We start from the raw sequence: 12,642 nt of genomic DNA on the forward strand, positions 1-12,642 counted from the left end.
CAATTCACTAACGTCCCAGATTATCCTAATTCACCCTGGATTCACCTCATGTCAAATACCGAGACAGGTTTTTGGGAAAACAAACCAGCAGAATACGCAGGCGACATGTGCAGGTGACTCAGTGGCACATGATGAGATGCAATTAGAAACAAGGTCACGTGAAATAAAGCCACATTACCTGTTGTTGTTGTTATTATTATTATTATTATTATTAGAATGTATGATCAAAGTGTTTTTGTTTATATCTATGTCTATTTATAGTCGTATTGCTTTTATTATTTTTCTTTGATAACTGCACTCACTAAGAACAAACTAATGGCAAATGCGTGTGTTTGCGCGCGCGCGCGCGTGTGTGTGTGTGTGAGAGAGAGAGAGAGAGAGAGAGAGAGAGAGAGAGAGAGAGAGAGAGAGAGAGAGAGAGAGAGAGAGAGAGAGAGAGAGAGAGAGAGAGAGAGAGAGAGAGAGAGAGAGAGAGAGAGAGAGAGAGAGAGGGAGGGAGGGGCGTTGTCATCGAGATGTCCTTCGACTACAGCTCGGGGAAAAGAGTGAGAGAGCAGATCAAACCGGAGAGCATCAGAACAGCCACTGGACGCAGCAATATCAGGTATGACGGAGTTTTATGAACATATTAACTATCAGTTTGTGTTTTAGGAGATTTGAACTCTGCCGTGAGATGTTTACTGTGTGCAGTTGAGCAGATCAGTCTGTGCAACTCTTCATCCTCTTATCCAGGACTGTGTGACACAGTTAAAGGACATTAATATGAACAGCACAATTAATCATGATGCTGTTGTATTTTATGATTTATTTACCTCTTAAGATGAGCTGTGAAAACTTTGGGTTGAATTGAACCTGTTCGTTGCTCTGATAGGCTAGTGATTAAAACTAAAAGTTGTTTTAAGATTTAATCTATAAATAATCTCTAGTTTATAAATAAACTAAATGTGTATTTTGTAATTTAGAATTATATATTTTTATTTTTATTGTTTTATTTGGGAATTTATGTTTTGTTTTATTATTTTAGTTCAGTTTTTATTTGGGAATTTATATATTTATTTTATTTTAGTTACATTATTTAATAAAAAAAATGTTTATTTGGAAATATATGTTGTAGGCTATGTTTTAATGTATTATTTTATTTCAGTTTTTAATTGGGGATATATATTTATTTTATTTTAGTTATATTACTTTATTATTTTTATTTATATTTATATAGCTATAAGTATTTATTTTTTTTGCTTGGGAATATATATACATATATATTATTTTGTTACATCATTTTATTTTATTTGGGAATGTATATTTTATTATTTGATTCTAGTTTTTATTTGTGAATATCTATTTATTTTATACCAGTTACATTATTATAATCTTAAAGGGAGCACAACAAGACTCCTCTAAGAATCAAATAAGATCCTGTAAACATATTCTTACCTTTTAGATTATATTTTCAGAATTTCAATATATCCAGGATAGTTCATCCCAAATTTTGACGTTTTTTTCCTCTTACATTGGTTGAGGATTTCATACAGATAAAAAATAAACAGATCAAATTACCTGTGTTTAAGAGCTGATCTGTTTATATGAACACTTTCATTAATAAGTCATCCTGAAGCATTATATAATTTGTCACAGAATATGAATAAATGAATGCAAATGTTTCATGTTGTGAAGCAGCATCATAATGTAAGTTGATGAAAATCATTATAAAGTGTTTCCCATCCCAGATTATTTCTTACAGTTGAAAGACAAACGCTGGTGAAAATGGGCGTGTCCAGAGTTCTGCTCGGCCTCGCCTGCCTCGATCTATTGGCTGCTGCTGTGATGAGTCACGAGGGGGCGTGTCTTCAGGACGGGAGACACAAAGCCACGCCCAGTCCTGAGCCCCGTCTGAAAGACTGCTCGCTCTACACAGAGAGTGTGTGCACACACACTTTATAGTCCTCTCACAATCACAATCACACCGCTGATTCAAAACTGGTCAAGATCAGTTCATTAAAAACTTCAGATTCATTTGACTTTCCAGTTGGGACCGTATTGTTTGTAGTTTGTCCCAGGTTGTTAATGTTTGTTTGTGTGTCTTTTCAGATTCATGTTGTTCTGAGACGGATGTCCAGGATCTCTCCGGCTCCGTGGACAACTCTCTCTGGGACAAGTGTGGTCTTCTCAGCCCTCTGTAAGATTATATTCATTCCCTAAATATATATGATTCATATTTACACTGTAAAATCTGGAAATTGATTGATTCAATCAGATTGTTAACTGCTTTTAGCAGGTGATAATAGCTTTGCCTCATATTTGCATTCAATAAAATATTTTTTTTTTTAGTTTTAGTGTGATGGAGGATGCACAATATGTAATCAAGATTTAATAATAATTAAAACATTTGGCAGAATTTTTTTTTCTCAATTCTCATGTTGAAATATGTCCTATTAAAACAGAAGTTGTGATTGAACATGTTACAGGGTTTGTCCTTTTCTAGACTCTAGATGGCAGTAGGTGTTTGTATGATTGTTTGGTTTATATATTTACTGTAGTTACTAGTTAGTTAATTAGTTATTTTTATTTGTTTAATTATTTAAATTATTGTTTGTTTATTTATATATTTAGTTAGTTATTTTTAATCCAGGTTTGTTTGTTTATAATTCATGTTTATATATATATATATTTTTTTAATTTATTTATTTATATATTTATTTTAGATCCAGGTTTGTTTGTTTATAATTCATGTTTATATATTTTCAATTTGTTCTAATTTATTTATTTATTTATATATTTATTTTAGATCCAGGTTTGTTTGTGTATAATTCAGGTTTATTTATTTATAATTCATTTTTATCTATTTATTTATTTTTTCGCTTATGTACGGGTGTTGTTTTTGTGCATGTGAAGTTTTGTGTAAATGCTCATTATTGTTTTACTTTATGTGTTTGTGAAGTACCATCTCTTTTTCTTCAACTAAAACAGACTATATATATATATATAACAGTCTCTCTCTCTCTGTCTCTGTCTGTAGCTGCGAGTCCTTCCTGAAGCGCGTGGTGTGTTTTTATCGCTGCTCTCCTGACGCTGCTCGCTGGCCACACCCACGTCATGACTCCTCCCTGAAGGCGGTGCCTCTGTGCCACAGCTTCTGCAGAGACTGGTGAGGCCCTGCCCACTCATGCTCACAAACACACACTGTCTTCAGGTCCTTATGTGATGAGCTGTTGGTAATATGATGACCAGAGATGTCACTGTTGCAGGTACGAGGCCTGTAAACTGGACCTGACGTGTGCTCGAGACTGGGCCACCGACCCAAGAGGACAGAACTGCACCGGCGGCTGTGTGTCTTACCAACAGGTAACATCATACCAAACATTATACATCAAACTCACTACTAGATCTGTACATTTATGAAGAAAATGTGATATTTGTCTGGGCAAAACTCATTGCTGTGGTGTTGTAGGTGGTTGCCAGGGGGTTGCTATGCAATTGCTAAGGTTTTTAAAATGTTTTTAGTGTGTTTCTAAAGTGTTGTTAGTGGTTTTTGGCACATCGGTGTATGTTTGAGGTGGTTGCCAGGGTGTTGCTATGCAGTTGCTAAGGTTTGTTTATATTTTTAGTGTGTTGCTAAAGTGTTTTTAGTGGGTTTTGACACATTGATGTGTGTTTTGGGTGGCCGACAGGGTGTTGCAATGCAATTGCTAAAGATTTTAAAATGTTTTCAGTGTGTTGCTAAAGAGTTTTTGGTGGGTTTTGGCTCATTGCTTGCAATGTGTTCCTATGGCATTGTGGGAGGTTGCCAGGGTATTTCTTTGCAGTTACTAAGGTGGTCTATTTTGCTAGGAGGTTGTGAATGTTAAGGTGTTCTGAGTAGGTTTTGTCACATTGCTATGTACTGTATCGCTATGGTGTTGTGGGTGGTTGCCAGGGTGTTGCTATGTAGATTTTTATAATGTTGGTAATGTGTTGCTAAGTGGTTGATGTGTTAAACTTTGGCACATTGCTATGTGTTCCTAGGGTGTTGTGGGTGTTTGCAAGGTTGTTGCTATGCAGTTGTTAAGGAGTTGATAATGTGTTCTAAAGAAGTTTTGCACATTAACATAAGTTGTGGTTGGTTGCCAGGGTGTTGCTATGCAGATGCAAAATTTTAGCTGTGTTTCTTAGTGGTTGCCATGGTGTTACAATGACTTTTTAATATTTTTATTGTGTCCCTAAGTTGTTGCTAAAGTGTTTTGAGGACATTTGAAACATTGCTGTATTGCTATGATGTTGTACGTGATTGCCACGTTGTACGATGTTGCTATGCAGTTGCTAAGGTCTTCTGAATAATTTTTTAGTATGTTGTTAAGTGGTTGCTAAGGTGCTCTGGATAGATTTAGCACATTGCTATGTATTGCTATGGCATTATTGGTGGTTGCCAGGGTGTTGTTGCTAAGTTTTTATGTTATAGTCTGTTGCTAGGAGGTTGTTAAGGTGTTCTGAGGATGTTTGACACATGCTGTATTGGCACGATATTGGTATATGCAGTTGTTAAGAAGTTCTGAAGAGTTTTTTATATGTTGCTATGTGGTTGTTTAGGTGTTCTGTTACTAGGGTGTTCTGAGTAGTTGCCAGGGTTTTGCTGTGTGGTTGGGAAGGAATCATTAATATCTGGAGCTTTTGTGTTGAGCTTTAATTACACAGAGGGATAGTTTTAATCTAATCTCCAAATTAGGACTCAACAGAGCAAGAGAAATAAGGTTTGTTCACATCACTAGCCGCGTTTCCATTACCCTTCAAATTGCACAAATTAAAATTGCGAATTGAAAATAATCCCAATGGAAACACGTCAATTTCACAAAAACTCCCATATATCGCAAAAAAAGTGTTTATGCTTGCATGAGGTGGTTTTTCAGGCGATTCGAAAAAGGAATATTTCGCAAAACTGCAATGGAAACAGTTTTTACACAATTGCAGGTCACCTGACGTAGATGGAGTGGTTTGTTTGGACAGAAGAGGTTCTTTATTAAAATTATAAAAGACAAAAGTATTACAGGATTCCTAGACTCTAAACAACAAGGAAATGCCACAATCAAGACCATTGAAGCAGAGATGAGGGAGAAATACCCAGAAACACCTAAACACCTCCCAGTATAACGGGCTTTCCTTGCCATTATTAATGATTGGATATCACGCCTGTGTCTCCTTCCATTAAAAATAATGGCTAGTGCGGTGGCTGGGATATATGTAAACCCATACCAACATCGGTTGCCATAATTATTGGAATGACTTATCGCGAGAGGAAAAAATTACGTTTCAGTCGCATAACTTCAGTTAATGGAAACGCCGTCATTTCGCAATAGTTTTTTATCGACATTTACAAAATGGCGCAAATCTGTAATGGAAATGCGGCTGCTGTCTGATACAAACATCACTACAGAGGTTTCCCACATAGCAATTTTTTTTCTGGCCCAGCTCCGGTCCACAAAGCCCCTTTTTACATGGCCCACATACTGCAAAGAATGACTGGAAGTAACTGGCCCGAGTCTCAGGCAATTACTAACCCATAACTGGTCCTGCACTGGGCATGAATATGTTTTAGTGTTGGTGCCTTAAGTAAACCAGAAATGGCTAATGACTATTAGCTACAGCTGCCAAACAAAAAACGTTATTTTACAGGTATTCCTTGAATGATTACTAACAAAAACATTCACTGTAAAATGAGAAACTCTTAAAGTTGACATGCATGAATTAACGTGACTATATGTCACTGCATCAGCAGCTACACAGTTACTGCCTCTTAAATAAAGCAACATGACATCAATGTTTTTTTGGCCCATCCTGGACTGAAGCACAGGCTCTACTCTTCAGCACAATGGTGACCCACAAAACTCAACAGAAACCCTTTAAATCCCAACTGACCATTAAACATTAACAGATCTCTCAGGATCTCAGCATCTTCGCTTATTACAATCCAGAATTTGTTATTTATTTCATACTAAAGGTCTTATTGAGAATTAAAAGAGGTTTATATGTTTTATTGGAAATAATAAACGTTTGTAGTCACAATTATGGTGATCAGTGTTTGCTTTAGTTGAGCCCTTGCCTTTTTAACATTAGTTTTCCTCTGGCTGCTGTAACTGTGTATCTCTGATACATGTTTGTTATAGCTAAAAAAAATGCAAGAGAAACTGTGTTCTGATGATGTTGGTCACTTTTTAGTGATGATGCAGTCATCGTTTAGTGGCCTGATTCACTGACACCAGAGTCTAATCTCTGATTAAATTGATTAATATTAGTTGTTAACTTCTCAAGCTGATATTACTGCAGAAATTCATGCAGTGCTGTGATACTCTGAAAGATTTTATTAAATCATTATGCAGAAAATGTTTTGACAGGATTATGTAGACTCACACAGACATCAATAATCAGAGTATGAATCTCAACAATATATATAAATATTCAGATCAACTCTGAACGTCACCAAACAAGCTACTAAAGTCAGAAAAAGCTTTGTTAATCGTCACCATTGTTGAGATTCGTATGTTGATTCTTTGTTTCTGTGCTCCTTAAAAACACAGGTCAAGGTTTCTGTATAATGACTTACTGATAATACTGATGCCACATTACCACAAGGCTACAGTAAACCATGTGAAATGTACTGTTAATGTGTTCAGAGATTTGACTTTAAGTGATATCTGGGAATCATGCCACTACATGATGACGACATCACCGATAAGTGTGGTCACCTTATCCTTATACATCATCTAATGAGATTTTCTCCAGCAATATTTTTGCCATAACAAATGTGTATCGGTGACACAAAGGGAGCAAAAGAAATACTAATGTAAAATATGCAATGGTCAAGAGCCCAACTAAAGCAAACACTAATCATCATAATGGTGACTTCAAACTCTTTTTTTTATTTTTTATTAGTCTTCGACACCTAAACCTCTCAATAAGAACTTTAGTATGAAAGAAATAAAGCTAGACTGGATTCTAATAAGTGAATATGCTGAGACCTTGAGAGATCTGTCAGTGTTTAATGTTCTGTTGCTGCCAGTCATTTGAATTAATTCAGGAAATGCTTTTAAAATAACAGTGTTTTTCTGTAAAACATTTAAGGAAATTTGCACTTTATTTAAACCAGAATATTTTACTTTAATTTTAAGGAGATACATATCCACAACAGGAATAAAATACGGGGTATTTTATGACAGCATATTAATAAAATAATGCCCCTTGATAAACAAAATTAATGAAATATTGCATGATTAGGGTTAAACAATCACAGAAATTTTAATCAATTCAATATTTTAAACTGTAGTATTGTTAAAAATTTACCTTTTAAATGCCAAGTCATAACAGATGAAACATTATCATTTCAAATGAAGCAAATTGTAAATTAGTCAAGTCAACTGCATTACAGTGCACTTAATCGGCTCAAGGTCTCAATCCTGATTTGGATCAGATGATCACTGGATTGATCTGGGACACACTCCTCCCACCAACAATCACCCTCATGTTGTTTGCCGTGATCATGCTTTGCCATCATTGCCACACATGAACCAGATCTGGCTGACAGGAGACATGCCATTGCCAGCATGAGGACACATTCGGGCCAAGATCACTTGCTATGTGGGTTGTTCACATCACCGTCAGAACTGGAGAGAGTATATGACTCCAGGCATGGACACAGCTGGAACGTCTTTGGAAAACACACACACACACACACACACACACACACACACACACACACACACACACACACACACACACACACACACAAACACACAAACACACAGTGAACGTGTCAGTTCATGTCACATTTCCTCACCACTGACATGCTGTACATGTGAAAAGAGAGAGAGAGAGAGAGAGAGAGAGAGAGAGAGAGAGAGAGAGAGAGAGAGAGAGAGAGAGAGAGAGAGAGAGAGAGAGAGAGAGAGAGAGAGAGAGAGAGAGAGAGAGAGAGAGAGAGAGATGTGAATCAGTGCAACCGGCCTCTCGTACAGTCAGTTTCAACGCTGAATGTGGTTAATATAATGTAATTTGTTGTTTCAACATTGAAAAAACATTGCAACAGTGTATGATGCTACATTTAATGGTTGTAAAAAGATTACAAAATATATATAAATTAACATTGAATTTTAACAACATGTGACAATATCAATGTTAATTTGATTCAAAAGATATTCAACTGTGATTCAACTTTGACACACTCATAAGTAAACAATGAATAATTTATTTGGTGAATGGAGTTATATCAATATAAAGCTAAGTGTTTGGCTGGTCATGTGACCCCAACATGATTTTTGATGTTAAACAGACTTTTCTGCCATTCACTTCTTTAGGGGTAAAATCAGTTTTATGAGGTTTAACAGTGAACAGGACTTGATTGAATCATGATGAATTGACTGGATGTGTCTCTATATGAAGGTGCTTGATAAATCAGAGAGATAAAGCCGGATGTCAGCCGGAAATGAAAGTCGTTTCGGAAGTGGAAGTGAAGTTATGGTTTTCATAAAAGATTGTTCTTTTTTCGCAGAATAGCATGCAGTGGTGAATCATTGCCAATAAGAGCAGGACCGTGAATTAAGACACTAAAACGAGTCATAGTTGATCCCATGTTGGTTTTAAGATCGCTGTGTTTCTGTGGAAATGCCGCTGGCAGTAAAAATGCATAATCAACACAATCATCATCACATGTGCATAACCATGAGTGACAGAGAAACACACACACACACACACACACACACTTCACATGTTCTTCTGAGGGGTGAAAATCACAGCCAATAATGAGATAGAGAAAGCAGAGGAGGTGTGTGTGTTTGTGTGTGTTTGTGTGTGTGTGTGTGTGTGTGTGTGTGTGTGTGTGTGTGTGTTCTACTTTGAGGAATCATTAAAGCTGATGTGCGAATTTAACAACGAACAATGTTAGCAGTGGATCTGAAATGGTTTATCATCATTACACATAATATTTTTGATACATGAATGGTAAGATCCCTCATAACTGCAGCTGTGCTCTTCACATTGCTTTAGTAATTTAATTTTTATTTCCCCAGTTGAATAATAGCAGTCTGAAGAACTGTTAAGGTTGATTTTGGTTGTAAGTTCTGCTGTTAATGTATATTTACTGCTAGTTTTTTATGTTTTAAAAATGCACAATACCAAGCAATTACACACTGCATTCTCAGCACTGCCACAAGGGGCCACTATTGCAGCGTCACTTTTCTCATTAGATCAAACCAAAGACTTTATATACAAAGACTATGCACTCATTGCACTCATGTTACTATGAAAGGGAGGAAGTGAAACACGCAATATGGCGGAAAAAGTCCCGCCTTCTCAATATAAGAGCTAGTCGCCAATTGGTAAAGTGATTGTGTCACAGCTTAAGATGCGCGCTTAGGACTGCACATGAAAAATAAGACCTTTTTAGTTCCTACCACTATTTGAGTGGTAAAAACCTTGCCTGATGCTTTAGAGAATCAGATGTTTCCCCATTCGAAGAAATAAGAGCTGCACTATGACTGAAAGCTGCTCGAGAGACATGTCAAAGATGGCCGCCGAGTGAAATTACTTGCCTTAAAGGTTCTCTAAGCGATGTCGGGTGACGTCATTCTTGTTGACGTTTAAAGTATTGTCAAACAAAACGGAGGCTAGCTAGACCCTCCCTCCTCCTCACCCACGCACTAACCCCCCAAACCCCGCCCCCAAGTCCTTCTTGTCGGTGATTGGCTGGAACTGTTTGTCATGTTTCGTGGAGCGGGTTAGCCCAGTTTGTTTTTGTTGCTGTTTGTGGAGCCTGGGCTGTCTACAGAGATCGCGTTTCTTTACAGTGTGTTCAGGGGACAGGCAGCCAGCGGTTAGTGAGGAGATGTTTGCTGTATGTGACAATTTTTTATTTTTTTTTTGTCTCTAACGCTCTTCGCGTGTCGGTCAAAAATGACAGAAATGTATTTTTTTATTTCAATGAAATGAATGTACTATATTTTAGTTCAATAATTATTTTTTTATGGTAATAAATTTTATTTATGCTATATTTATAATCCATTTATTCACTTTTTGAGCATAGACCTGAAAGTTCGATTTCCAACTTAAACTGTCGTAAACCTTGAATGCTTTAGAGCACAGACTAAAGTTTGATCTCTTTTCAAAGACGCCACATGGCAGATTATTGCTGAAGTGAAAAAAGTTACAGAATTTTACGTTTATTGTTATGAATAATTATACTATTTTCAATTTTTATATGAAATACATATTTTCAAAAATATGTTTTACTCTAAACCTGAGAAAATCAAAGCCACAAAACTAAACAAGTCTAGTTTTGAGGTTGAGATCTCAAAATAATTCGCTTTCAATCAGATTTTGTTTGGCCGCAGTACCAAATGCTTCCACTAGATGCAATTCGTTTGACCGCAAGGAGCACAACTGTGACTATTTTCCCCCCAGACCTTTAAACTTTTCGAAACATGTCCATGATTCTTTTTGTGTGTGTTCACACAGCAAGTGCCAAAACCTTTACCAAGTTTCGTACCATTCCAATGAAGTAAAAATAAATAAAAAACGTAAATTTTTCGATCAAAAAGGACCGAAGAGCAGCGGTGCTTTGATAGAAGAGTTATTTGTTTGCGTACTTGTGAGCATGTTCTGATCATCCATGTATCTGTGTTTGTTGATCAGATGTATCAGCACGGGCGAGACCTCTGCGAGAGTCTTTGGGGAGACGCCTTTATGACGGTTGAGGACGACCCCGGCGAAGAAGACGGTGTCGAAGGCCATAGCTGCGGCTGTCTGACTCTCAGCCCCTCAGATCGAGAGGTGATCGCGGCCCTCAGGGTTCAGGAAGGAGACCCCGAAGAACTGGACACCACCAAGAGCGGCCTGCCCCAGTACAGAGCGCCCTGCCCCCCCGCGCAGCCTCAGACACGCAGCGCCACAGCGCCACCACAGGCCCGGAGGAGCAACACCGTCCTGCGCAAACGCTCCGTTCTGGCCGCCGATATGGAAGGCAGTGGAAGCGGCTTCTAGAACATTTGTGTTCTAGATCTGCTGAATGTTTGTTATCAAGTGTTCTGTTTTATCTTATCCGTTGAATTTTAAAGGAAACAAATGCAGTGAGCTTTCTACCGTAATTCTATTGTCTATTTAACACAGTCGACAAAACAATCCTGGGTAGACTCAAACTAGTTCTGTAAATTGAAATTCTGCATATTTCGACCTATTAAAGGTGTATTGTGTAGTATTTAGGAGGATCTGTTGACAGAAATGCAATATCATATACATAACTATGTTTTCAGTGGTGTATAAAGACCTTACATAATGAACCGTTATGTTTTTATTACCTTAGATTGAGCCATTTCTATCTACACACACCGCGAGTCCACTTACATCGACATGTTTCTACGGTGGCCCTGAACGGACAAACACGTTTCGTCACTATGTTGTTCTTCGTGCAAAGATCTAGCTAAAGTCAGCGGATAAAACACTCACACAATGATGAACAAGTAACAATAATATTTGCAATAACATACCGTTTTACTGAACAATTAAGTAAACCTAATTTCTTAATTTATCTTTGTAAAGAAACCTCATTGCTTATCTGGCTACTCTCTGCTGTCTCAGACGACGACATCACTTCCTGTCGGCCACCGTAACTTCTGTTGGGTGCAATTCACAAACTCACCACTAGATGCCGCTAAATATTACACACTGCACCTTTAAAGTCAACATGACAAGTTGAATTTAGGTCTTAATCTCATTGAATATTTGGTAACACTTTACAATAAGGTTTCACTACATGAACGAATGATGAACAATACTTCTATGGCGTTTTTAATAATCATAGCCAATGTTAATCTCAGCATTTACTATGCATTTTTAAAGTCAAAGTTATGTCTGGTAACATTAGTTAAGGCTCTAACCCCAACATGGACAAACAATGAATAACTATGTTTATTAGCTAACATTAACAAAGATTAATAAATGCTGTATAAAATATATTGCTCATTATTAGTTAATGCATTAACTACTACCAATATTTGAGACCTTATTGTAAATTGTTTTCAAATATTCTTATTCACCTGGAAATATGACAAATTACATCAGGTTAAATGGGTTGCGAATCTTGTTTTATGTTGAGTTGAACTGTTTATTCAGTGTGTTTTTGTATTTGCCCACTGCATGAAACTACATAATTTACAAATATTATTATGGCATTTTTGTTGCAGTTTAGACTTTGTCTAAATGTTGCTATTGTCGCTTGTTTCTATAACTGATATTTCATGATAATCACGACATGGAAGTATGGATGTCTCATTTCATCTAACACCACATTATCATACATGCATATAGCCTAATCTTTACATTTCGCACAGTTATGTGTAATTTATGTCTGTGTAAATTACTTTATTAGTGAAAACGCAGATATGATTCAGCTGTCATTTACTCTAAGTATTTATACAGACGTATATAAAAAGGAAAGCTGTAAAGAAAAACTGTGAGAGCACTGTAAATTCTGTTTGACTGGTTATAAATGAGTGTACTAGTTGACTGTTTAACAGTGAACGTGAGGACATTGTGTCTGTATGTAAACGGATGGCCAGTGTGAGCAGTTTGATGTTTCAGTATTATGTGGCTGCCTTGAGTAAATGTGTTTCTCTTCTGATCTTATAT

General features: G+C 36.8%; 1 protein-coding gene across 1 annotated transcript; it reads left to right on the forward strand.

Annotated features, from left to right (window-relative positions):
* The first annotated feature begins 495 nt into the window (after positions 1-495).
* On the forward strand, positions 496-11,121 carry rtbdn (retbindin). The gene is made up of 6 exons (XM_056243471.1): positions 496-604; positions 1,728-1,918; positions 2,089-2,176; positions 3,017-3,145; positions 3,246-3,342; positions 10,651-11,121. Exons 1-6 carry the CDS (start codon positions 516-518, stop codon positions 10,996-10,998), a joined length of 942 nt encoding a protein of 313 aa, XP_056099446.1. The 5' UTR covers positions 496-515; the 3' UTR covers positions 10,999-11,121.
* The last annotated feature ends 1,521 nt before the right edge of the window (positions 11,122-12,642 follow it).

This window comes from Rhinichthys klamathensis, unplaced genomic scaffold (genome assembly GCF_029890125.1).
Source record: "Rhinichthys klamathensis goyatoka isolate OS25496 unplaced genomic scaffold, OSU_Roscu_1.1 h1tg000799l_1, whole genome shotgun sequence".
Lineage (NCBI taxonomy): Eukaryota > Metazoa > Chordata > Actinopteri > Cypriniformes > Leuciscidae > Rhinichthys > Rhinichthys klamathensis.